Here is a 27930-nt window from a genome sequence, read left to right on the forward strand (position 1 = left end):
ATCACTATGAGTGACTGGTATAAGGAGCAGTTTCTATTGCCAGAGCCTCTACAAATCTGTTATGGACTTAGGTGCAATGACAGAACAGACACAAGAAATGTCTCTATTTGCACCTGAAGCTGTTTGCACTTTATTACACTGGGTTTGGATAATAAATGGATAGATTATAATATTAAAAAGAAACTTGAAGCTGTTGGAGTTATTTAATATACTTTATAACTGTGATAAATGTTAGAATTCCTCTAACAACTGACCATCAGAAACATGTTACTGGTTAGTAAACAGACATGACCTTGTGTACACACATGACCCTGACACTGCTGCGTTACTGACTGACAGAAGAATATACAACACATGAATACTCCACTTCATCACGTCTCCTCTTCAGTATCTTCTCAGAGAACTGTAGAGAAGAAGAGACCGTCATTAAACTGGTTATAATTATATATTATATAGCCTATTATATATTTTATTTTGTTACAGTGGTGGAGATGATAACATATCATTATAAAATATATATTCATTATTATTTTAGTAATAATAACAACAATAATGATAATAATAATAATAATAATAATAATAATAATAATAATAATAATAATAAGTCATTAGCATGCTCGAGTGGTCACCTCAGTAACTCAATAACAAGACTATAAATAAATATCTGAATAATTCAGCTATGGTCATAAGATAAACCTTTACTGAGGATGTCAGAGGAATTTATTTTTAAAAAACAATATATATTATACATACATACATGTGTGTGTGTGTGTGTGTGTGTGTGTGTGTGTGTGTGTGTGTGTGTGTGCACATACATAAATAAATGTTTTGTTGCTGTAATTTACATTTGTTTTCTTAATTTTGTTCTAATAATATGTAAATATTGCATGGAACTGCACAGTAAAATTATTGGCACCCATAATTAATGATTAAAAAGATAAATGAAACTGTATCTACTGTTTGTTTTTTGGTTTTGTAGTCACACATTTACCTCATTATCTTCCGCCTCAACACCTAAAACAACACAACAGAGAGATTATTATTATTATTATTATTATTATTATTATTATTATTATTATTATTATTATTATTATTATAGATGTAATAATTTACCTCTATCAGTTTTTCTGTGTTTCAGTATGATGAAGATCAGGACACAGAGAAGAATAACAATCACGGCACCAAACACCGCATTCAGCATGAAGAACACAGCAGAAGAGTCTGAATCTTGGAGAAAATATTAAAACACATTTTCACCATTAAATTCAGGTTTAGAAATGTAAAGAATGCTTTGGGAGAACAGAAAAAAAACCTTTTGCTCTGTCCGGGTTCTCAGAAAATTTTGTGTTTACACCTGAAAAGGAAACAATATTTTTTACAACCCGAGTCATTTCACTCTACTTTTACTGTAATTATTTTTTTTTATATAAATTTACCTTTCACTTGTAAAGAGGTTGAGTTGCTAAAGATCATTTTATCACTGAAGCTGCAGTAATACAGTCCTGTATCAGAGGCGGTTACTGCAGTGATTGTGAGAGACGTGCTCTTGCCATGAACAGACATCACTATTCTCTCACTTTCAGTAAAGAAGTAACAGTTTTCTGATAAAGATGATGTATAAACCTTTTTACAACCAAGAAGAAGTGGAACTGAATCACATGTGTGTTTAAACCAGAAGATGCTATCTGCATTATTCAGACCATGTTGGCACCAAATAGTGACGTTATCTCCAGCTTCTGCCTCCAAAGTTAAAGAGCACAGAGTCTCTGAGATAAAACCTGCAACCCATAAAACACACACCTCATTAATAACACATCACATAGAACTTTAATACAGACAAATAATAGATGAGCTTTTATAAGAGTTTTTACATTTATCAGATGTTTTAAATGAAAGTTTCATCTTTAACTAAACTAAATAAAAGTAAAATGTTGTGTCATAATAAAATTTCACACCTGGAGAGACATTTCTAAATAATCATTAAACATTTAAATTAAATTTCTTAATTGCACAATTTCTGTATGTGTAAACAAACATTTCACTGTGAGGTTTTATTGTGAGAGCTGTAATGTAGTGAATATTCACACTAAATATCTGTCTGTTTAATAAAGTAATAAATGAGATTATTATCACTTACCCATGACACAGAGAAACACAGACAGAGTTTCACACTGAACCATTGTGTATCAGATGAGAGACAGAGGGGAAATGCAGGTTTATCTGTGTGTGTATGAGGGGTGTGGCTATTTATACAGCCTACAACACTGATAAATAAAAATATGTATTGTTCTCACTAGCACCATGACTTAAACATTATTCCTTACAGAATATATCTGATTCATTAAACTAAAGTTTTATAATATATATAAAAGCACAGACTAATCAGCAGTATTGCACTCTTATAGGGTCTTAAACCAAGAGAACAGCACATTGTACTCGATCAGTTTACAGTTACATTTAATGTTGTGGAACATCCACAAATAGTTCGTTCTTGTGATCAGTCAGTAGCAGAGATTTCTGGAGCTCTGGAGAATGTGATATAGTTCTGGTCAAGAAAGTACACCTTACTTCAGTTCTAGGTTTTTCAACATAAAGCCCTCATAGTGGAGAAACTCTTTCCTCTACTTTATCGAGTTAATCACCTGATGTGTATCAGACCGTCATTAAATCTAAATGAGTTGTAGTAAAATGTAAAAAAAAATAAATATATATTTTTTAAATAAATAAAAGAGTTAAGTAAACACAAATTAAAATGAAGTGCTATACCAGTTCTGCAATAAATATTTTTGTCTTAATCTTTTATTACAGAGTGAATTGTTTAGGGATCGTGATCCTACAGTAATTATTCACTCTTCTTTTTTACAAAGTGAAAACCGAGCACAAAATTGTACGAAAACAGTCGGTGGTCAGAAGCGGATGGAACGGTGGGTGAACGTATTTTTGTTAGTGTCAGTTCTGTGGTTGGAAAATGTTCAAACCTTTAAATGGACAGTTGCTGCATGTGTTTCAGCAAAGACTCGTGGTTAGAGATATGGCTCATCTTTACACACACATACGTGCATACACACTTGCTTTCCGGCATTAAGTAGGCTAAAGTTACTAGACTTCATTACACACACACACACACACACACACACACACACACACACACACACATACCAGTTACTCTATAAATCTGTTAATTTCATAGATCCAGGGACAAAATAAAGAAATTAATCTGTTTGCTTCTGGATATCAAACTGAGACCAGATAATAAAATGAAATGTGCAGAATCCTGCAGCAATTATACAATAATACTATATTCTGTAAATGTGATGTTATAGATGTTATAATTCCAACTACAGAACATCAGAAACATTACAGGTTAATAAACAATAAATGTGTGATATGATGTGCACACATATCCCTGAACATATGAATACTCCACTTCATGTCTCCTTTTCAGTATCTTCTCAGAGAACTGTATAGAAGAGATTATTTGTCACTTCATTAATTAATACAGTTATGGAAATCATAGATCAACATTTTATATATAAATTCTATATTTATTATAAACCTCTTAAAGTTATTAGCCTGTTTGATTGCTCACCTCAATAATAAGTTTATACATAATGTCAACATTATTACAAAAAAAAAAACCCAAAACATTTTTAGCTTTTATTATTTGCCTTACTTCTCTTGGTAGATTACTTTGATATTTTATTCCTTATTAGACTTTTATTCTAAATTTGTATATTTTATATTACTTTTGTATTTCCATCACTGTTATTTATTTCATGATAATTGTTATTTCCTTCTGAATACTTGCTTATTTACTGGCAGCAAGGAAAATAGGATTGGATATAATAATAATAAAGATCTAAAGACACTGAAAAACTTTAACACATACAACAGGTTACAGGCAGTTATAACATTCATATCACAATTGGATTTTTATGATTAATAACCTCACACTCAGTAAATGTCCCTTTACTGTAATTTACATTCATCTTCTTGATGTTGTAACAATACATAAAATCATTAAAACCTCTAACTGTTAAAAATTAGATCAGGGTTAATAAATTCTGGAGGTCAGTGTCTGGTTTGAACTTTTGTAGTCTCAGATTCACCTCATCTTCTGCTTCAGCACCTAAAGCAACACAACAGAGACAACAGCAGTAGCAGCAGTAGTAAGTAGTAGTATTAGTAGTATTATTATATTTTACCGGACACGTAACGGAGGTGCAGACAGAAGCAAGTGCACTTTAGGTAGTTTAATACAAAAGCAACAAGTCCAAAGGGTAATGCAAAAATCCACAACTTTAAACAGGCAGAGGTCAGGCGATCAGACAAACAGACAAAACAAGACTAGGCAGAGAAACGAGGTCATAAACAAGCGCAAAGTCAAAACCAGGAAAACAAACACACTGTCACGGCTTGGTCTAGACCGCGAACAGGACAACTGATCACATACTTCACGCACACAGTGTTCAAAAAGTCTCTTTTATAGCGTGGAGTGAGTGAGCGTGAGATTGGAAACAGGTGTGTCTGATTATAACTCCGGAGAAGGTGAACATGTGTGTGTGTGTATATTGTCGTCTTCGGCCATGTTTGTAGTTGGTGGTGCATTCTGGGAAACGGAATCGCTGGTTTGCTGTGATATGACAGAAACCCCCCATCGTCCAAAAAGGAAAAATTAAAAATCACAGGTACATTACTGTTGTAGATAATGGGTTTTATTTATTAATATTATATTAATAAATATATTAGACTTGTTTTTTTTTTGTTTTTAATTGGTTTATTATTATTAGTTTGATTTTAAGTTCGTTTTGTGAATGATGAACATTAATCAACATTCAGACATAATTTGAGGAAAATTATTTGCATACTTCAGGCTTTTTTTTCTTGTAAAGTAAAAAGTGGAAACAAAGGTGTGTGAAAACAGCTGGTGGTCAGAAGCAGATGAAACACAGAGTGAGTGTCAAAGGTTTTTTAAAATGTGAAAAAAAAAAGTGCATGCAAACATACTGCATGCCAGTTCTGTGGTTGGAAAATAACATTGAACCATGAAATGGACAGTTACTGCATGTGTTTGTCTTGTGGTTTGAGAGATGGCTGGTCCTTACACGACTATAAGACAGCTGAATGTGGACTAAAAAACAAAGAGCTTAGTTGGCTCTAAAATGATTTAATTAAATCTTGTCCTCAAAAATGCATATATATGAATCTGTATTTCTATCTGTCAATAATAGTTTTTCAACACCAGGCAGCAGAGAGTGGTGAGTTTAGATCTTGTCTGTTTTTGGAGCTAGATAAGTAGATGAAAAAGAACAGAAGTAACGGACCAAAAATTACTCAACATGTCAACACTGCAAAATTATTCAACACGCATTGCAAATCAGAGGTAGCTCCTTATAACACTAATATTAAAACAAAACAAAAAAATCCCAGAAAATCATTATGTTTTGGTCTCCGATTATGATGTCGGTCATGATTTCCCCTCGAGCCAGCGCCGTAGTATTGCAGAGTGCTCGGAAACCCAAAACACGAGCTCGTTGTGCGAACTTGTAGCGCGAGCATGATGTGCGAGCTCTTAGCAAACGCACGCTTTTGGGTCTTCAGTGACATTGACTTTGGACATGTGCTTTTGTTGTGGTTTATGTTCTGTCTCCACCCCTGTATTGTCATTGGTTGTGTCCCGTATGTGTGACATCATTGTTTTCAGGTGTCTTGTGTTTCAAACCTGATTACAGTCATTTAAGCCCCTCGTGTCTCTTTGTATGGTGCGTAGTATTGAGTGTTATCTCCTTACCAAGCAGTTGTTCCATGTTTCTCGTTTTGATTCATGTTTATTGACCTTGTTTCTCGTTTCTCGATTCTAGCCTTGCCCAGTTTATGCCTGTTTGTAGATCACCTGACCCATTGTCTTTTCTTTCAACCACACCATTGTCTCATGATTTGGATTTGTCTGCCTGCCCTTCTCAAATAAAAGTCTTTAACTGCACTTGCATCCATCCTAAACTCCATTACGTAAAATATGTGACGGAATACTACGCCCTTAACATGGAAGCAGCAGGAAAGAGGAGGGGATGTCACGCTGAGGAAACCAAGCAAACCGTCCCAGCTGTGGATTTGATCCAGTTTCCTCAGTGGACTGTCGTAGATCTCCCAGAGCTGTAGGATGGGTTATCAGGCTACCCTGAATATTTTCTTGTTGACTGCCATATCTATTTTGCAAGCTTAGTGGACCACAAGCCTGGCAAGAAGCAATGGCTAAGGTTCATGTTGTCCTGTTTTTTTTGGCCCAGCCCGCCAGTGGGCACAGTGTGTAGTGGCCATGGGACCCAGAGGACTTGAGAATGTAACTCAGTTTGTGGGACTATTCTTGATTGTGTTCGGCAGATCAATCCAGGGCCATCCTGGAGGCCCTTTTGGGGGAGGCTTGCCTCACAGATGAATCTCACTTGCCGTTCACGATCTATTATGAGCAGGCAAACTAGGTGACGTCCTCCCCAGAGCTCCAGCAGGAGACCCATGAGGTGGTCTCACCTGCAGAGCTTCAACCTGAGACCCACAAGGTGGTCTCACCTGCCGAGCCCCAGTCGGAGGTCAACGTGGCGACCTGCTCTCCAGAGCTCCAACCTGAGACTCATGAGGTGGTCTCAGCTGCAGAGCTTCAACAAGAGACCCACGAGTTTCTCATCTCCAGAGCTCCAGCATAAGTTTCTGCTAAAGGTCAACAAGGTGACCTCCCAAACCATGTTCCTGTCTGAGGTCGAAGAAATGACCACTCCAGCCAAGTTCATGTCCGAGGTCGACAAGGCGACCTCTCAAGCCAAGTTCCCATCCGAGGTCGAAGAGGCGAGCTCTCTCAAGCCAAGTTCCCGTCCAAGGTTGAAGAGACGGCCAACCAAGCCAAGTTCATGTACAAGGTCGGAGAGGCGACCACTCAAGCCAAGTTCCGGTCTGAAGTTGAAAAAAGGGCCACTCAAGCCAAGTTCCTGTCTGAGGTCGAAGAGAAGGCCTCTGTTAGATAAAAATTATGGAAGAAATAAAACACAAGGGAAACATGTCTTCTTTTCTTTTCCCATATGTAGTTGGGGTCGGCTCTCCTAATCTTTTGCCTCCATATTGCTCTGTTCTGTGTTGTCATTGGGTCTATATTGTCTCTAGCGAGGTCTTTATTTATAACATCCATCCATGTTAGGCGAGGTCTTCCACGCCTTCTCTTTCCTGTACCAAGCTCCAGCACTTTTCTGCTCATGTGGTATTCTGGTTTTCTCGTCACATGTCCATACGATCATAGGCGCACTTCAGTCAATTTTTCAGGTAGTGCTCTGACTTTAAAACTGCCCCTGATCGGCGTCAATAGAGCCATCGTTAGACAGGATGCTACCGAGGTATTTAAAATTGGTGACTGAGTTAAGTGCGGAGTTTTGGAGCGAAATTTTGTAATGTTTGTTGCTGTTTGAAAAGTTGCAGTGCATATATTCGGTCTTCTGTATTTGGCTTATTCTAAGGCCAGCATTTTCCAGCACAGCTCTCCATTGTTCCAGGTGTTGTTGGAGCTCTCTTGGGTCCACAAAAAGTTAATCATTAACCAGCTCTAACTGAAGAAGGGGAAGAACACACACACACACACACACACACACACACACACACACACACACACACACACACACACACACACACACAGAGGGCATGTATTCGCTGAGCCAAATTACACACAGAATAATAAAGTCAAATAAAGGCTTACTTTTGAAAAACAAGGATATATGTAAATATATTTAAAACACCAGTATGAAAAAAAAATAATTCACCCATGGTTAAAAAGAAGATAAAGAACAACACGGCTAGGATCCTCTCTCAATGAAAGTCAGCTCCAAAATGCCATAGAAAAGCAGAAGTTAGATTTTAAAAAAGGAAAACATCAGAAGTCCACATGACTTGTCTCCATGTTTCAAAGCTGTGCTGTTTGTACTTGATAAGTTATTAAAGGGACCATGACATGATTTTGTTAATCTTCCCTGAGATGTAATTATAATATTAGTAAATTTTTTGCACAAAAAAAAAAACATATGAAATCCTGGATTGCCTGAAGGTAAGTAAATTATAAAATTCCGGACATTCTTTCAAGGGCTTCAGTGTAACAAAATTCTGGGGACAAAAGAAAACGCGTTTGGGACAGAGAAACAAACCCAATGTTACACTGGTGGGGCACCCTTAGTTTTACTATTATTATTATTGTTGTTGTTGTAGTACTTTTGATTTGTAATGGAAAATCCTTGCCTTACAGCAGTAAAGAAAACTCATAGATGTTTGATGGTTGTCTAAAAAGTGTATCCGTAGCTCTGATTGAATTTTACAGAAACATGAAAATGATGTTTTGTTTTCTCTGTCATAGTTTTCACCCACAACATCCTGAACCCCCAGTACAAGCACTGATACGGTTTCACTCTCTTCAACGGATCATGAAGAGACCGAGAGGGCGTGGCAGAATCAATCAGCAAGGACCAGCAGCAGAGAAACCATAGATGCTGAAAAGGCAAAATGGTTTATATATATATAATCTCATAAAGGATTTTTTAATGGTAAGATCTCTAACAGCATGACCCCAGAAATCGGTTATTTTCTTAGTACCAAAGACAAAATTAGAAATGTATGTATTTGTACCTGAATATTTTATTCTCTGTAACAAACAGTGAGTGTGACTGTGATTGGTTGATTCTGAACACTACCACATTCCCAATTATAAAAGGATGTGCACACTTATGCAAACTGGGTATTGTACACCAATGATTTAATTAATAGAATCTAATTTCACAATAAAAGGTATAATATGTTCTGACGTGGTTTATCTTGGTTGAATTTTTTTCACAAAAGCCTGACATTTTAACAGGGGCATGTAGACTTTTTATAGACGCTGTAGGAAAGATAGAGAATCCATCCATCCATCCATCTTCTTCTCCTCCAAGGAGCATGGTGCACAAGGCGGGGTACACCCTGGACAGTGTGCCAATCCATCGCAGGGCACAATCACACATCCATTCGTACACTACGGACACTTTAGACACTTTGGACTGGGGGAGGAAACCGGAGTACCCAGAGGAAACCCCTGCAGCACGGGGACATGAAAACTCCACACACACAGTGCCACAGTGGGAATCAAACCCCCGACCCTGGAGGCGTGAGGCGAATGTGCTAACCACTAAGTCACCGTGTGACCATCTTTGATATTATTTTAACATCAAAGTCATTTTGTCTTATTGTAGCAATATAATAAAAATAATAATAAATCTTCACCTCACTGACTTGTGAAAATCAGAGATGGTGTGTGTGTGCACATGCGTGTGTGTGCCTGTGTGTGTGTGTGTGTGTGTGTGTGTGCGTGTGTGTTTGTGTATGTGTGTGTGCATCAGCGTGTGTGTTAGTTGCACACTCCACATTCTACTGCGATGATCTTCACCACGCTGTTAAACAGATCTGCTCTGAGCAGCAGGAGACAAAAGCGTCACTTCATCTCTTTCTAATCTTCATCTCCATTAAAAGAGTTCGTCATCTGTTAGAATCAACACTTCCTTAAAGTCCTGCTTCAGTTCCTTTCTCTTTTCTTTTCTCTCGTTCGTCTGAAAAGTCTTTCACTGTTCACCCCAAATATCCTGCTGGATTCCCTAATAAATATAAACAACTGTAACGGTTAAAGCTGTCTAGTGTGATCTGTAACACACACACACACACACACACACACACACACACACACACACACACACACACACACACACACACACACACACACACACACACACTGATAGATATTTCTGTATTTATTGTAAGAGACGTCGAAGTGCCGCATCGTTCGATCAGGAAAATCAGGACAACGGGTTAATGTGACGTGGAGGGAAGGGGGTGGAGCTTCCACATAAGATGTAAGATGAAGGACAAAACAGTCGGTATGGCCTGACGAGGTTAGCTACGTTGATATAATTAACAACTTTGTTTTCTCTGAAGGCGTTGATGGTGAAGAACTCCGAAATTACAAAAGCACAGAAGCATATAATGACCTGCACAGCAATAAAACAGACCAGGTTTTGTACAGGAAACATGGCCACTTAATTTTTTTTTGAAAGCAGAATTAGAGCTCATTCAGAAAGTTAGCAGCTTGGGTAACTAGCTTTCAGCGCTTGGTAACAGGTGGACGTTCATATAGTAGATACAGCTCCAGATTGGGGTGAAGTTCAGAGGGCTTTTCCTCCACAAAATGATAAGAGCACACATATACCTTCTTTGGGGGGTATTTTAACTTCAACGCTTCAAGCCATGCTCGTTTCCTCTCGTCAATATATGCCATAGAATGCAAGGCATACGGCACTGGACACGGGCATTCTTTTTGGGTTTGCTGGTTCTCAAAACAAGTATTTTCCAGGAATTTCCAGGAAAAAGTTTATTGCTGTTGTGGAAGCCAATGACAGCACAACTTGACCCAGAGCTCATTTTCATTGTTACCAACACTTTAATGTTTCTGTGTAATTCAGTCGCTCTCTTTAGCCAGTTTGAATAAGGGTTCCTATAGAGTCCGGAACAGAAAAACAATACAGCGGAAGTTACAATCCATCATGGCTGTGCTCTCTGGCTACTCAGGAAAAAGGTGGACAAGTCAGATACTGCTTTATCTAGTTGCTAGACGTTTGCAACATATTTCTGTGGTGTGTGTGTGTGTGTGTGTGTGTGTTCAATAATTGACAACAAGATTTTTAGAGTGTAAGAGGTTTGTTTATTGATTGATTTATTTATTTATTTAATTTTTTTACAGACTAATGAAAAAGACATTAAAAGCTTATCATTGTTTGGATACTTACAATTTCTTTCTTAGTGGGAAGATGAAAATATTTGCTCTCACCAAGTATTGTGCATGCTTAAGTTAGAGCCACTAAATGCTGTATAAAACATACTCATTATGGTTCATTGCTAAGTAGGAAGAAAAGAAATCAAGAATTCACCTATTTAAGATAGGACATGTAGCCTGTGGTGACTGCTAGCTTCATACAACAGAGCCACTTTTAGGCATGTAATATTTCATATCAGTTGAAATAAAATGTGTGCTACAGATCCTGGATGTGTACGCAAATCTGAGCTAAACAAACATGAGTTGCAGGACCTGCAACAGATGTCTCCTACTTGTCAATCTGTTTAATTGTTTTCTCTCATTAGAGAAATCGAAGAGTAGAAATATAAAAAAGGTTTTGACAGATGGATGTTTTGCTTTGGAAGAATCACTGCAAGATTAACCTGTAATCCAGCTTTTAGAGACAGTCAGAGACTAAATGAATGGAATCAGGCATTATACAATCCCTCTTCTGAAAGTTCAGAAAATGAGCCAAATAAAACACCCAAATTGACTCCTGTCTATAATTTTTGGAAATGCACAGCAGAGTAAATAGACTACATTTTCAAGCTGGAACCCAGCACAGAAAATCATACGGTCCAGCACAACGGCAAAAATCAAGTTGTTTACAACCGTTTCAACTGCCAGAGAAATAATTATTACACCACTGCTTGCAGTTCTTTTGTGGTGCCAAAAACACTCTGGGGATGTTCCACCAAGTCAGACCACTGCTTTGGTTTTGACTGAATAACCAACCTAGAGTTTATGAATTGCAGGTTTTTTTTTTCGGCTAAAAAAAGGGTGGCTGAGGGTGGCTTTGACCTAACACAATGGACAAGCAAAAATACTGCAGTTATTGCTCATCTTCATTTAGAAGCCCGGTCAGAAAATGATCATTTTTGGATCAAACTGGGCCATATACTCAGGAGTTTGCGCTAGGACTACACTGGCACTGCCAGCAAAACAATTTGTCCCACAGGTACCATGATCCTGAATGCTAGCTGTCACTATGTGCAGCATCTACAGAGTACCGGCTAGCAAACATATGTCAGTGGTAGCTCAGTGGCTACCATGCTCAGGGGATGTTCCACCAAGTGGAAGCTAGCGAGTTCAAATCCCAGCAATGCCAAGCTGCCACTGTTGGGCCCTTGAGCAAATCCCTTATCCACTGGAGAAGTTTGGGGGCAGAGCCCCAAACAACCCTGGGCCCGCCTTCTAGGGAGGCCCCTACTGATCACAAAGATTTGTTTTATACATTTATTTACTTTTTTAGTAAGAAAACATAGATCAAATGTCCATTCCTAATCATTTTATTACAAAATTGGCTAAGAAAATATCATTACATCGCAGGCTACTAAATTGCGTGTTGCAATGTGTTTACATATGCCTCATTTCCCTTTAGAACAGTAACAGGCAGAGAGGACTTTTAGCCATCTGAAACTCACCAAAAGTTACTTGTGGTCAAGCATGGGTGAGTTTCGTCTGTCAAATTTAGCACTTCTCTGCATCGAACAGGAAACTGCCGTTGACAAGCACAAGGTAGTCACCAGATTTGCCAAAGAAAAGGCAAGGATGATGAAGCTTTAAATAGCGTAAATTGCGTTTGTTTTGTAACGTTTAACCTGGTTCAGTAATGCACTGTTCTCATTTGAAAAACTTTCCCCTTTTGCACGGGTTTAATGAGTTCGTTCGGGTGCTCGTTTTTCTTAATCAGTCTGTCTGATCAGATAACATAACAGGTTGGAGATGTCAATGGATTTTTAAGTTATCTGTTTGTTTGTAGTTGGTAATACTGCACTGTTGTGCTTTGGTCTAATAAACGCATTCAATGTTTTGTTGGGTTTTTTTTAACTATTTTGACCCTAAATGGAATGTATTGGGGCCTGAATGCATGCACAACAACCGCTCACTTTTTAGCGCCTTAGTCCTGGAAGATAATGGCCGAAGACGGGGAAGAATAGAACGGCAGGGCAGCCCCCCACACACACACTCTCCAGACACACTTTCTCTTCTGTTCTATTCCATAGTCTGTTATTTTGTTCTCTGTTGTCTTGTTTAAATGCAGATGCTGACAAGTTAGTGTTAACATGTTGTGAAAGAAAGACAGTCAACTGATGGGAAAATGTTTGCTTTTTGTGGTGTGTGTGAGAGATTTTGTGTTGAAAATGACAGGTTGTGTGTTATTGTACCCATCACGGGACTGGGATGTGATGCTTCATCTTGAACCCATGTTTTATATCATATAAGCAGAACAGAACAGACTTTCAGGAAGAGGTGTGACTTACAGTGCTCCATGTAGTCTGAGATTCAGGATTTTCCTTTCATTTTAATCAGATCCCAAGTAACTAGCAACGTGCTACTTGAGTAGTTTTCTCATCGGATGCTTTATTACTCTTAATCAAGTAATTATTAACATTATTACTTTTACGGTTACTTGAGTGATTATTTTTATCAGCAGTTTTACTTGTACTTGAGTGGAATTTTTGCCTACTCTACCCACCTCTGCACGTGCGTTCACGATGAAGTGCAACTTAAAACAACGCATTAGCTGACTCAAAGTGACAAGTAGGCTACAGTATTATTAATTATTCAATATTTTTAGTATTCACTAATGTCTTTCAGTAAACTGTAGATTGTTATTAATTTTAACTAGTGTTAGCTACCTTGGTTTATGCCGTCACTTTGTTCACTCATGGTGGTTTGCTAGATATAATATTCAATTCAATTCAATTCAATTTTATTTGTATAGCGCTTTTTACAATAGACATTGTCTCAAAGCAGCTTTACAGAAATATCAACACGGTATACAGATATTAAAGGTGTGAATTTATCCCAACTGAGCAAGCCACTGAGTGGCGACGGTGGCGAGGAAAAACTCCCTAAGATGTTTTAAGAGGAAGAAACCTTGAGAGGAACCCGACTCAGAAGGGAACCCATCCTCATCTGGGTAACAACAGATAGTGTGAAAAAGTTCATTATGGATTTATATGAAGTCTGTATGGTGTTAGGAGCAGCCGTAGTCCCAGCAGTCTGGAATTAAAGAAGATTTGAGCTCCATCCAGAGGCAGAAAGGATCTGGATCTCTAGTATCTCCATAAATTTGTGTGGGGCTCGGCGAAAGGAGAGAGGGAGAAAAAAGATAATTATGACTGCGAAGTAGTAGAACAGAATCTAGTCAGGGTAGGCTTGAGTAAACAAATACGTTTTAAGCTTAGACTTAGACACTGAGACTGTGTCTGCGTCCCGAACACTAATAGGAAGACTGTTCCATAACTGTGGGGCTCTATAAGAGAAAGCTCTTCCCCCTGCTGTAGCCTTCACTATTCGAGGTACCGTCAGATAGCCTGCATCTTTTGATCTAAGTAGGCATGGCGGATCATATAAAACCAAAAGGTCGCTTAGATATTGTGGCGCGAGACCATTTAGTGCTTTATAGGTTAATAAAAGTATTTTATAACTAATGCGAGATTTTACTGGGAGCCAATGCAGTGTGGATAAGATCGGTGTGATATGGTCGTATCTTCTAGTTCTAGTTAGGACTCTAGCAGCTGCATTCTGGACTAACTGGAGCTTATTTATATTCCTACTGGAACATCCAGACAGTAAGGCATTACAGTAATCTAATCTAGAGGTGACGAATGCATGAACTAGTATTTCCGCATCATGTAGTGACAATATGTTTCTTATCTTAGAAATATTTCTGAGATGAAAGAAGGCTATCCTAGTAATATTATCTACATGAGCAACAAATGATAGGCTGGAGTCAATAATCACTCCAAGGTCTTTAACTGCTGCACATGATGAGTACAACGAGCTAGCTTAGACATCAAAATGAGCAACATACCAGAAAAACTGTGAAGAATTCCCTGCTAAGGGTCTGTTAAAATAGTTTACAGCAGAACAATGGGCTTTGCTACAGAACTGTCAAGAGCTTCGGCTATGTGTTGGAAACGTGCGTTCATGAGGCTCGACCATAATAGTATTTTATTAATCACCGAATAACTCCTTAAAAAAATCCACACTCATCATAAGGAAAAAATTGAGGGACATATTGAGTTAAATTGAAAAATGACAACTCTATTCCCTAAAAGAATTTGTGGAGACTTAAAATGAAAGTTTTGCTCAGTCACCATTCATTAACATAAGAATCAGCTGGGTTAAATTGTTTTACTGCAGCCAGCCACTAGAGGGCCTCGGTGACATTTTGGCCTCACGTTCAAGTCTTTGTTATGAGGTCCACTCATAACAGCAAAATAAAGAAACGTCCCTTTTTCAGGAAATTTTTTTGCATGAACATGCCATAGACCTGCTGCAGGCAGGCATGAAGACTGCAGATGTGTTCAGAGCAATAAACTATAATGTCTGTAATGTAAAACGCCTGAGACGATGCTACAGGGAGACAGGAAGGACAGCTGATCGTCCAAATAACAGCTTCAAAAACAAACCCAATATTATTATAGCCTGTTATGGCCTCAGTGTAAACAGACTCAATAAATGATCCTGTAACATATTAAACTGAAAGCACTCACAGTTTGAAAGCAAAAACAGAATTTATTTAATAAAAAATCATCAAACGGCAACAAAGTTTATTGGGAGGACAAGCACTTTCCACTCATCTCTGATCAGCTGCAGCAGAATATGATTGGAGAGCTGGAAAAAGAGATTATATTAGAACCATTGCTACTATTAGTATATATGAGTTTGGTATGCTTGTTTTGTTGTTATAAACTTGTAATAACTGTGGGAGGCTAAAATACACTGCAGCACTGATATTATTGTGAGGCTGTGAGCAGACAGTGTTGCTTATCAGATTTTCCTAACAAGAAACTATATTTTTTAAAGCAAGCCCAAAAAAAAAACGCAACCCGACTGACTTCAGAGAAAAAGAAGCCCAAAGTCATTTATTATATATGGAATTGGCAACTCTGATAAGTGTACCTCAAACCATCAGATTCATCCACGCAAAGGAGCAGTGGCAAAGCACAACCCACATTTAAAAAAAAATAAAAATAAAAATAAACTCCTCAAATTACTTGCAGTTTTATGTTTCAAACAGAGATGGCGATAGAGAGGCAAAAGTTCAATACTGCGGCTTTAAAATTAGGATTTAAAAAAAATATCATAAAACTGTTTTTTATTGTCCTTAAATGATCATCCTCCAAGGTATCTTAATGAAAATCTACTTGCTTACTCTGTTACATTAGACTGAAGATAGTAAGCTTGCCAGAAAGTAGGAAACTTGTGTCTCTGCATCCAGAAGCCAGCTCCAAAGAGGTGGTACAGCTTCTAAGGGATGCAACTGAAATATTGACTATCTTCTCTAAACCTAGCTCTAATCCCTTCACTTGCTGGTAGCCACCCTCTTGGGATGTAAATCCAAGACTACGTCTGTAGTCTGCAGACATACACTATATGGCCAAAAGTGTGTGAACCCCTGACCATCACACCCATATGTGTTTCTTCCTCAAACTGTTGCCACAAAGTTGGAAGCACACAATTGTATAGAATGTCTTTGTATGCTGTAACTTTACAGTGTCCCATCACTGGAACTAAGAAGCCCAAACCTGTTCCAGCATGATAATGTCCAATAAACATCAAGATGTTTTTTTTTCTTCCTCTGCACACACCCACACTAAATGCTCGTTGTTGAAGGAATGTTAATCTTTCATCCTATTAAAACACTTTATACACAAATGTATAATACACACCAAGAGACACATGGGCTTCCCTCTGTTTGTATTAGCTCTGTATAGTTCTGTGTCTGGTGCGTTAAAAGAGCTTTACACATAGGCTAAGTGTAACTATCAGTGCAATTCTGCAGTGAGATATCATTTGATTTGATAAAATTTAGAATTGCACCAAGATTGATGAATAATAGAGACATGTTGGTAAACATTTTATTGGCACATTAAGAACTTGGCCCTGTAAAATTGGCATGGGTGAAATTCTAATTATATTCTACTGTATGTGTCACGACAGGGGAGGCCAGTTGGATGCAAGTGCAGAATATATTAATAAATAATAAATAAAACACCAAACATAAGCTATGAACTAGGGTTATTAAGTAAAGACACTTGGACAAAAACACACAAAAAACCATAACATAAGACAAACGCAAGCCAAAGAGTGCAGTATAAACTGTGACTAATATAGTGTGCTCATTAACTTCAAACCTGAATCAGGTGCAGATGGTCATGTGACAGTGATGCAGTTAGGTGCAGTGGCTGCTGGGAATCCTAGTCCCGAGCTAGTTCTCACATATATATGACACTATGGACTTTCTCTGGGTCGTCAAGACATTTCAGGAGTCTGGCACTCAGTACTGAGACACAATGTATCAAACTATCAGAATACTGAAAGTATCGGTTGCGTTTCCATAGTAAAATACTAAATCTATACTAAAGGTTATAGTACATTCTCAGCTTTGTTTGCTGCCATCTAACCTTATAACTATTAAAGCATTTTAAAATACAGCAGTCATGAAAGGAAATATGATTAGGGAAAATAATTATATTGATTGTGAGGTTTAAAGTATGAGCAAGTAGGATGTAATTGATAAACAGTAAAAATTGGACATGTTACATGCAGTAGTCTGTACTGCACTCGACACTGAAATCATGAATACTCATGAATAAAGATATGACTGAGAAATACAAGACTTATAAAGTAGTAGTAGTAGTATGTAGAGTAAAAAGAAAATATTGCACACTTTAGTCATTTAATTTTTATATTTTATTAAAAATAAAATTTTATATAAAAAAAACTTTACACCACTTAAATAAAATCTAAACCAACAATTAAATAAAATTAATTAGAAGATACCTTTTTCAAGTCGTATATTTTTGAGAGGTTTTGAGAATGAGGAGATAATGCAAAAGCAAATTAGCAGAAAGTGCTATTTGACTACCCCCAGCAGTCTCACATGCTAAATTTAAAAAATCCTAGTGAAAAATCCTCATATTTTGATAGTGTCAAAAGTAAAAAGTATTTTAATAGTGTATTATACTTTGTCCAATATGCAAAAGTCAAATACTTGAGATAGATATAATGGCATAATAAAGAAATAGTTTTTCCTCTGTTTACAGCCCTTTGTAAGTGATATTAGCGTGCATCAAGGCACAATCTACAAATACGAGAATGTGATTACTGAACTGGAAAATTCAAGTAAGAAACTGGAAAATAATCTAATTTCAGCTTCCAGATCCAACGAAGGTTGTGTGTTTCTAGTGTGTAACATTTTCTGGATGTCACTAATGAACAGCAATACCATGTATTGCACCATGTGAACAAAACTTTTGCCCCCTGTGACTCAATGAGCTTTTTAGAGGAAGTTTAAAGTCTAAATTCAGTCGCTAGACTGAGAAAGGATTTACTACTTTAAAAGTTATTTCAGAGTTTTATTTGAACACGTAACAGGTAAGTAAAAGTAATACTCAGGGTAAAATCTGAGCCCAGAGTTCTCTGTGTGATTGACTGGCTGCAGTTACTGTCAAATGGCGTCTTCCTGTCAAAGTAGCTGTTTCTTGGCAATGTATATTAATAAAATGTACCAGATTTTCTAGTAAACGCCAGAGGTCCGACTCACAAAACTAGGCAACACATAACATTAAACTCCAATTTTTGTCCTCTTTATCATTAATAAAGTGGTTTTCTATATCCCAAAGACAAAAAAGAACGCTTCTTACTGAAGGTGAATTTTATTACATTGAATACCAAATTGACAGGCATTAAAATAAAGTCACTGCAAACATTAGCTTAATATAATTTTGATCGATCAATTCTACCACAGATCTACACAGTTACCACATTGTCATTATTCATAAATTCATAATTAAAAAATCATAAATTTATTTTCTGTTATGATGAAAGCATAAAACAAATCCATTTCCTCCATCACCTGAACATTGTTCACCATTAATAAACAATAGATTACATGCTTAATTATGTATACATGTTACCTCGGTATTGCTAAATCATTGTTTGATGCCAGAATATATAACGTGGGGATCCTCCATTTGACTGCGTCTCCCTGGCCTCTTGGTTTTCTTATTAGAGAAGTGTAGAGCAGCATAATTCACTGAATCAGACTCTTGTTCCTGCAATGAAACAGAAGATATGTCAGATTTCTTTGCTGTTTCACTGCTGCAAATAAGGAAACTTCTTTCAACATAAGCTACAAGGAGAATTCAAAGCGTTCCTTTATATACAGTTCCCTCCAATATTATCACCCTCACTACAGATGAGCAAAAAAGGCAGTTGCTTTAATCAGTCCAACACCTAATGCAAAGCCACACCATAATACAGCTGAAAGCCTTTCATTTTTATTTGTTTGGTTTGAAATTTGTATCCTCAGATTTACCTCATCGTCTTGTCTATCAGTTTTATCACCTAGAGAGAAAACATATGAGAAATGTAAAACCTTCACAAAGTTTTACTAATTTACCATTATATATTAGATTTTTTATGTTACAGTTAGAAAACAGGAATGTTACTAAACTGAAGATCTGACAGTTTAACTTTACCTCTGTGCATTTTTCTGTGCTTCAGTATATTGAAAATCAGGACACCGAGAAGAATCATGATCAACGGAGCAAGTATCATGGACAGAATGAAGAACACACCAGAACAGACTGAAACTTGGAAAGGGGTCAAATTACCTTAAACAAAATAATATTTAAAAATTTATAAATGGAGCTGAACATCTACAATCATGTAAACATTATTTTTATAGAAAGACAAATCATTTGCTCTTTCTGTGTCCATAGAAAGTGTTTTATGTTTATTTTACAATCTCAGTCAAATTATTGCAATTATTCACTTTATATAAATTTACCTTTCACTTTTAAAGAGGTCGAGTTGCTAAAGATCATTTTATCACTGAAGCTGCAGTAATACAGTCCTGTATCAGAGACGGTTACTGCAGTGATTGTGAGAGACGTGTTCTTGCCATGAACAGACATCACTATTCTCTCACTTTCATTAAAGAAGTAACACGTTGGTGATGGAGCTGATGTTCTAAACCTTTTACACCCAAGAAGAAGTGGAACTGAACCACTTGTGTGTTTAAACCAGAAGATTTTATCTGGATTAGTCAGACCATATTGGCACCAAATAGTGACGTTATCTCCAGCTTCTGCCTCCAAAGTTAAAGAGCACAGAGTCTCTGAGATAAAACCTGCAACCCATAAAACAAATGTTTCATTTAGAACATATTTTTCTAAAGAATATTTCTAAATAAATGTTTTGTGATCTACATTTCATTTAAACAAGACTGTAATGAACACTAGACACTGTGCAGTTTAAATAATAACACTGTTCACTGCATGAAATATTACGGGGGACAAAAATCTGCATTTTCTACAATATCAATACACAATTTTTATTTTGATTATAATTGTTTTATTTTAACTCACAAAGGACATTAACAGATAGTAATGCCATTAGTAACTCATGCTGTGAAGTTTTATTGTGCCATCATCAGTGGTGTATATTCAGACAAAATGCAGATCTTAGAGGTCTCTACAATACTTATTTTTTTGAATAATCCAATTAAATAGGATAAACACTTACCAACGGTGCAGAGAAACAAAGGCAAAGTCGTAAAGTGAACCATTTCAGTTGTGCATGAGGCGAGAGAGAGAGGAAACTGTCTGCCAGGCAAATGATGATTTATATGTGTGTAGGGGGTGTGGTCAGTATATTAACATTTTGTTAACCTATAAATTTGTCACAATCCCAATATTGTTTCATTACCTGTAGCACTTACACTTTAATGTTATTAATCGGAGAGAGCGACTGATTCGTTTAGTTCACTATGTAACAAGTCTACATTTTTCTGAAGAAAGATGCAGTAAAGTTTTGTATTCATGAACAGCAGATAGAAAGGGGACTATAAGGGGGAAAGTGATATTTTAGGGATTACAGCTGAAGATTAATCTTTCTGGTGATTCATGTATTTTGTCCCAGTTAATAAATATCATTTTACAAGGCTGGTTGTATGACTGCTATAGTATACAGTCATGTAAAAAAATAAGTACACCCCATGGAAATTGTTGTTTTTTTAGACACATTTGGGCAAGCAAACATTTGATCCTCTTTGTAACAGTGCCTATTAATAAAGGTGATACATTATCAAATGACACATAAAATTGGCATTTTGTAGTAATTTTCACAATTTAAATGAACAAAAAACAGATCAGTCACATGGAAAAAGTAAGTACACCCCTACATTTATCACACCTTGGGTGGAGATTGGGTGCCAGTGATTAGAACCTGCTGAGGGAGTGCAGATGGAACCTGTCTTATTTATACTCCTCTCATATCTAGTGTCTGGTGTTCCCTTTGTTATTGGGGTGTGTGGTGTCATCATGCCAAGATCTAAAGAGTTCTGTAAGACCTTCAGAAAAAAAAGGTTGTGGATGCCTAGGAGTCTGGCAAGGGATTTAAATTATTTGAAATACATCATTTCACTGTAAGGAAAATCATATACAAATGGTGCAGATTTCAAATGACTGGCAATTTTTCCAGGACTGTCCCAGCAAATTCAGTCCAAGATCAGCCCATCTGATGCCAAAAGAAGTCTCCAAGAAGCTAGTAAGTCTCGCAACTGTTGGTGTCAAAGTGCATGCGTCTGCAATCTGAAAGAGATTTGGTCTGCATGGGAGACGTGTTAGGAAAAAGCCTTTGCAAGACTACAGTCTGCCAGTGAGCATATAGGCAGAGACCAGGACTTTTAGAATAATGTGCTCTGGACAGACGAATCAGAGATAGAGTTGTTTGGCCACATTAACAGCAGACATGTTTGGAGGAGACAAAAGACAGCTTTTCCGGAGAAGCACCTCATACCAACTGTGAAGCACGGTGGAGGAAATGTTATGGTTTGGAGTTGCATCAGTGACTCAGAGACTGGACAGCTTGCATTCATTGATTCAACTATCAATTCTGCATCATATCAAAGAGTTTATTCCTTGTGGATAATGTGAGGCCGTCTGTCCAAAAGTTGAAGTTGAACCAAAAGTGGACCTTTCAACAGGATAATGATCCTAATCACACAAGAAAATCCAGCAAAAAATGGCTCAAAAAATGGAGGGTTGTAGAATGACCGAGTCCAAACTTGGATTTGAATCCCATTGAAATGGTGTGTGGGGATTTGAAACTGGCAGAAAATACAAGAAAACCCTTTTTTTCAGTCAGGAAAAACATCTTACAACTGAAAGAATATTGCATCGAAGAGTGGTCAAAAATTCCAGCAAGCCAATGTCAGAGACTGGTGGACAATTATGCAGAACACCTACAAGAAGTTATTTCTGCTAAATGGGGCTATTGCTATTTCTGTTGAATAAATGATTGAAAAAGAGGATCAAATGTTTGCTTATAAAATATGTCTAAAAAGCCAACAATTTCCATGGGGTGTACTTATTTTTTCACATGACTGTATTTTCAGAATGTAAAATACATGTTTGTTCTAAAGTAAAATATACACCGCCAATTTTCTAAACATTACAATTTTTGTTATATGTCAAGAAGTCAGTCGAAGTTAATCCTCTACAATTAGAAGATCCAAACACAACTGTGAAGCAAACTGAATACCAATTCTGACTTTTTATTTTATTGAAAACTGAGCAAGCAGATCTGGATCGCTCTAATGAAGCACTTGTTATACATAAATATACAGTATATTTCTGTTACAGTTGATACTGACGCTGTGTAATATCAACTGTAAGACAAACAACCCCGTTTAAGCATTTTGACTGGCAGCATAAGGCCTAATGCTTATGTATAATTAAACAAATGCTCAGCACATGTCAGAAATCAGCAGCCCCAGATGAGTACTTTTAGTTTTTGTATTCATAATTTCCCAACAACTAGTTGAACTAGAAAAAATACTCCATGCTGAGTTTCATTTATTACATAGCCTAAGTTTAAACTTAATGAACTTCATGGTGTTGCAGTGCACGTTGATGCTGTAACTGTAAAGCGTGTTTCCAAACTCCGAGTTGATATTGCTGATGGTAGAACTAAGCAAAACCATGTAAAATAAAGTGCAAAGCTGTCATTTTCTGTTACTAGCACAACACATAGGCACTTCATAGTTAAACGTGTTGAGAGAAAATAAATACATTAGCCAGACTCTAATATCTTTATATCTAATATAGTAATGTCTTGTACTTGCAGTGAGAGATCACCACATCCCACAGCTGAAATGTTGGCTTTATTGATATTTTTGTCACTGATGTACTACACAATCATATTCCTTTTTTTTTTACTTTTTTTTTAAATATCTTTTCTGTATTAATGGTTTTAACTAGCTAACTAGCTCACTATCTTTATTACAGTACAATAGTTACCACATTTTACCCAAATCACTTATAATTTTGGACAATTTTTTTTTAACTGAGCAGCACACTGAAGTTTTTACTTTTCACTAATGAATTCATGATTTGTCCACCCCTCACGTTACTTAAGACTTAACATTGCATCTAGAATGAAGCTGGTGAAAACTATTTTTATGCAGAAATGGCACGTCTTATTTGTTTTATAATCAATGATGTAGATGGAAACATTTCATACTGCCATAGTGATACTTTAGCAAGGGGGTGAGAAAAAAACAAATGTCAAGTCTAGAGAATACAGCTATGACTGCTCGGGGGTCTGTTGTTTAGGGTGGTTAGATTTACTTTTAATCTTTGCTAAGTAGAAGCTCTGTATGCCACTATATTTATTATTAGGATCTTAGCCTTTAAACTTGAATTATACAAATAATGTCCATTTAGTATTTTTAGCTCTGCTTGTTCGGCCCTCAGTGAACCACTGGCTATGAGCTAAGACTAGCGATGGAAAATAAAGTTTGTTTGTGTGGTTTCAGTGCAGCAAGAGGGGACGGGAGGTTGTTTTAGTGGTGAATTGAAAATAACTGAGCATCAGCTTTGCGGTTGGAAAATATTCAAACCACTGTGTATGTCTTTCTCTGAAATGGACAGATGCTGCATTTGTTTGAGAAAAAGCTTGTGGTTAGTTGTGTAGCTGTCTGTACATGTGTAGAGCTGTTTTCTAGTCCACTGTTCTCTGAAAAAACTAAATACTTATTTGGTCGGTCCTTTGGTACCATACATCATCAACAGGGTTTTTATGGATGTGGAAATCCTGTAAGGTAATTGATAGATAAGTATGTACAGAGAAAACAGTGACTAGATTAAATGTGAAGACTGACTCAATTGACTCATGGGGGGAAAAGAGCCCAATACCTGATTACTCCTCTAAGCTTAGCAGGGGGGTTACAGTTTAAAGTAAAGCTTTCTGGGACGTCTGGCTTTTCAGTGTAGGAGCCTGAAATGTAGAAATTTAAACTGGATACCGTGATCCTAATCCAGCAAACACAAGCAATCATACGGTCAGTAACACAAACTTATACAAACTTACAAACTTGATTCACATTCATATGGAGTTACAGGTATATTTGCTATTCTGATTGCTCCTACTTACTCAAAATGAAGTAATAGGAAATGTGACTCACCTAAAGTAAAGCTAAGCATGGTTAGTGGTGCCAGAGGGGCTGGTGTGAGTAACTGCTGATTTCCTGGGCTTTTCACACACAGCACTCTAGATTTACACAGAATGGTGTGAAAAACAAAAACCGTCCAATGAGTAGTAGTTTTGCTGGTGGAAATGCCTTATTGATGAGAAGGGTTCCAGCTGAGAGGAAGGCCATGGTTGCTCAACTCTTTACAACTGTGGTGAGCAGAAAACAGAAGAGAAGCAGAGAAGAGAAGGCCACACCGGATTCCACGTCTGTCAGCCAAGAACAGGAATCTGAGGCTACACTGGGCACAGACTCACCAACACTGGACAATTAAAGATCAGAAAAACATCAATCGGTGGAATAGAAGAAGCCTTTATTTGTCACTTATACATTATAGTACAGTAAAATTCCTTTCTTTGCATATCCCAGCATCTTAGGAATCAGGGGTCAGAGTGCAGGGTCAGTCATGATGCAGTGTCCCTGGAGCACAGAGGGTTCAGAGCCTTGCTCAAGGGCCCAATAGTAGCAGCTTGTTGATGATTGCGCATGTTATTAAGTCCATGTGTCTAATCTACTTGAATTTTCCTGGTGTAAACTGTAAACTGTAAACGTGTGAACTGCAGATAAATTATCATATGAAGGGTTAATGTTCATTTGGACAGAAATAATCATTAGCCAAGGTAAAAGCTGTCGATCTTCAGCAAGTGTTTTACTGCTATTCATTTAAATCTACTACAAACTACTACTACAATAATAATAATAATAATTATTATTATTATAATAATTATAATAATTATAATAACAATAATAATGTGATAGATATTAGCCTCAAGCTAAATTTAGCAATCATCACTTACATCCGGATAATTTAAGTCACAGACAATCAGTCACAAATTCACAAACTAATCTGACTGAATTATACACATTATAAATATTAGGAACATTGGGGATAAAAAAAGAAACTGAAAGTGTAATAATTATTAATAAACACTAATAAACTGTAATCTCACCATCAGCTTCATCATTTATTAACCTCAACTCCCACATAAATTCACTGTAAAAATGGAAACACATATAATGTAGTAGTAGATTTTCACCTGTAAACTGTGTTTTTTGAGAGTCACTGATTCCTTCATCTAAACGACTGAGTTGATGCTTTTGCCGGCATTATAGACCGGCATTTAACTTTCAACTGTCCTTCTCTGCTCTCTCAGAGACTGATGTCTCTAAAGTCCTCCTCTCTAGCCATCCCACAACCTGTCCTCTTGACCCTATCCCTTCTCACCTTCTTCAGTCCATCTCTCCCACACTATTACCTGCACTCACACACATCTTTAACACATCCCTCTCTACTGGCACATACCCTGCCTCATTTAAGCAAACCTGGGTTACCCCACTGCTTAAAAAACCGTCACTTAACCCTACTGTGGTTGACAACCACAGACCTGTTTCCCTCCTCCCTTTCCTTTCCAAAACTCTTGAAAGAGCCGTTTTTAATCAACTCTCCAATTTTCTCACACAGAACAACCTCCTGGACACCAAGCAGTCTGGCTTCAAGAGCAACCACTCCATGGAGACTGCTCTGCTTTCCGTCACTGAAGCCTTATGACTAGCAAGAGCAACCTCTAGATCATCTGTCCTCATCCTACTCGACCTCTCTGCTGCTTTCAACACTGTGAACCATCAGATCCTCCTGTCAACTCTCTCCAGCCTGGGCATCACTGGAACGGTTCTGTGCTGGGTGGAATTCTATCTCTCAGACAGATCCTTTTGGTATTGTGGAGGAGAGGAGCTTCTGAAACTCAGCAACTCACAACTGGCATTCTGCAGGGGTCAGTTCTGGGTCCACTGCTCTTTTCTATCTACATTACATCTCTGGGGCAGGCGATTGAGTCTCATGAATTCTCATACCACTGCTATGCTGACAACACACACCTTCCAGCCTGACAATCCATCCGTCTCTGCACGTATCTCTGCTGGCCTGTCAGACATCTCAGACTGGATGAGGGAACACCACCTTAAGCTCAACCTGGCAAAATCTGAGCTTCTCGTCATCCCAGCCTGTCCCTCAATCAACCACAACCTCACTGTACAGCTCGGCTCAACCACATTCAAGCCAACCAGGACGGCCAGGAACCTTGGGGTGATTCTTGATGACAGCTTGACCTTTACAGACCACATCTCAACAACTGCACGGTCCTGTAGGTTCATCCTGTACAACATCAAGAAAATCCGACCCTACCTCACCAACCAGGCTACACAGATAATAGTCCAGGCTCTTGTTATCTCAAAACTGGACTACTGCAACTCACCACTCTTGGGCCTCCCAGCAGCTCCATCAAACCCCTTCAAATGATTCAGAATGCAGCATCACGCCTCGTCTTCAACCAGCCCAAGAAAACCCATGTCACACCCCTCTTTATCTCCCTCCACTGGCTTCCTGTAGCCGCCCGCATCAAATTCAAGGCCTTGATGCTCACCTACAAGACCTTGTCTGGAACAGCACCCTCCTACCTCAACTCTCTCCAGAAGGCTTACGTTCCATCACGCAATCTGCAATCAATCAACGACCGACACCTTATAGTACCTACTCAGCATTGCTTAAGGTCCCTTTCCAGAACCTTCACACTAACTGTTCCTCAGTGGTGGAATGAACTTCCAACTTCAATCCGGACCACAGAATCTCTCACTATCTTCAAAACACAGCTAAAGACCCACCTCTTTTGTGAACACCTAACCAACTCATAAAATGCCAACCCCACATTATGTTGTTTTTTTTTTACAATAAACAAATAAATAAATTTACTTAAAAACTTACTCTGGCTCTTACACCTCTACTCTGCGCATTTTGCTTTTCTAGATCTCAATTAAAGATCTTGTACGGTAGCACTACGTGTACTGTTCTCTGTTTGATATATCCCTTTGCTTGTATTTCCTCATTTGTAAAAAAAAAAAAAAAAAAAAAAAGTGTCTGCTAAATGAATAAATGTAAACGTAATGAGAAGTTAATCTAGAAAGTTGACCTCTTAAACATGGCGGCACAGTGGGCGTGTCATGTGGGCTATGTGCAACATTAGCTGGTGTATTCAGCACGCCTGGATGCCCCGCCCACTCAGCTACGGAGAGTTAAAGCCACCAAACATTTGTAAACAAGCGATGTTTATTAAACGTGTTGATAAAACTACTGTTTCTAACACTATTATATACACTACAGTGTTAATATATTCTTAAATATTGTGTTTTTCAATAGATAAATAAGGGCATATAGCTAATAGAAGAAGAATAAAATAATAGAAGTATGATGAAATAAGATAAATGAAATAAATAATTCAAGTATAAATATTGTATAAATATAAATGTAGCGTGTTTGTAGATTTCTTGTTTCTGCCACATTATAGCCTAAAAATAAATAGCTACAGTAATTACACCTAGCATTCCTGCACAGATGCATTCAGTGAGCACTTCTCTAGCATGCAGTTTGCTATAGGCCTAAATAAATCACTCACTCATTTGCGCCCCCTATGTATGGACAGCGCCCCTAGCATTAGCC

At 37.5% G+C, this 27930-nt stretch overlaps 3 protein-coding genes and 1 long non-coding RNA gene across 5 annotated transcripts in view; 1 reads left to right on the forward strand and 3 right to left on the reverse strand.

Moving 5' to 3' along the window:
• The window catches only part of LOC108255573 (BOLA class I histocompatibility antigen, alpha chain BL3-6), a 49660-nt gene that overhangs the window by 12408 nt on the left and 9322 nt on the right, over positions 1–27930 (reverse strand). The gene's annotated exons all lie outside the window — the stretch shown is intronic.
• LOC108255594 (uncharacterized) lies at positions 190–20031 on the reverse strand. 2 transcript variants are annotated; one of them, XM_017451678.3, is made up of 7 exons: positions 19959–20031; positions 2138–4129; positions 1437–1778; positions 1313–1354; positions 1114–1227; positions 992–1014; positions 190–403 (listed from the first exon to the last, which is right to left on the reverse strand). In XM_017451678.3, exons 2-7 carry the CDS (start codon positions 2178–2180, stop codon positions 326–328), a joined length of 642 nt encoding a protein of 213 aa, XP_017307167.1. In that variant the 5' UTR covers positions 2181–4129; positions 19959–20031; the 3' UTR covers positions 190–325. The 2 variants fall into 2 exon arrangements, with proteins under 2 accessions (XP_017307167.1, XP_053530409.1); XM_053674434.1 differs by lacking the exons at positions 992–1014; positions 19959–20031 and having other exon boundaries at positions 2138–2203.
• LOC128628937 (uncharacterized) lies at positions 4551–9595 on the forward strand. Its single transcript, XR_008393233.1, has 3 exons — positions 4551–4688; positions 8384–8570; positions 8955–9595. It is a non-coding gene; the product is annotated as an uncharacterized LOC128628937 (long non-coding RNA).
• LOC108255590 (uncharacterized) lies at positions 17646–20997 on the reverse strand. The gene is made up of 5 exons (XM_017451674.3): positions 20432–20997; positions 19695–20036; positions 19384–19518; positions 19221–19249; positions 17646–18957 (listed from the first exon to the last, which is right to left on the reverse strand). Exons 1-5 carry the CDS (start codon positions 20472–20474, stop codon positions 18835–18837), a joined length of 672 nt encoding a protein of 223 aa, XP_017307163.2. The 5' UTR covers positions 20475–20997; the 3' UTR covers positions 17646–18834.

This window comes from Ictalurus punctatus, chromosome 22 (genome assembly GCF_001660625.3).
Source record: "Ictalurus punctatus breed USDA103 chromosome 22, Coco_2.0, whole genome shotgun sequence".
NCBI lineage: Eukaryota > Metazoa > Chordata > Actinopteri > Siluriformes > Ictaluridae > Ictalurus > Ictalurus punctatus.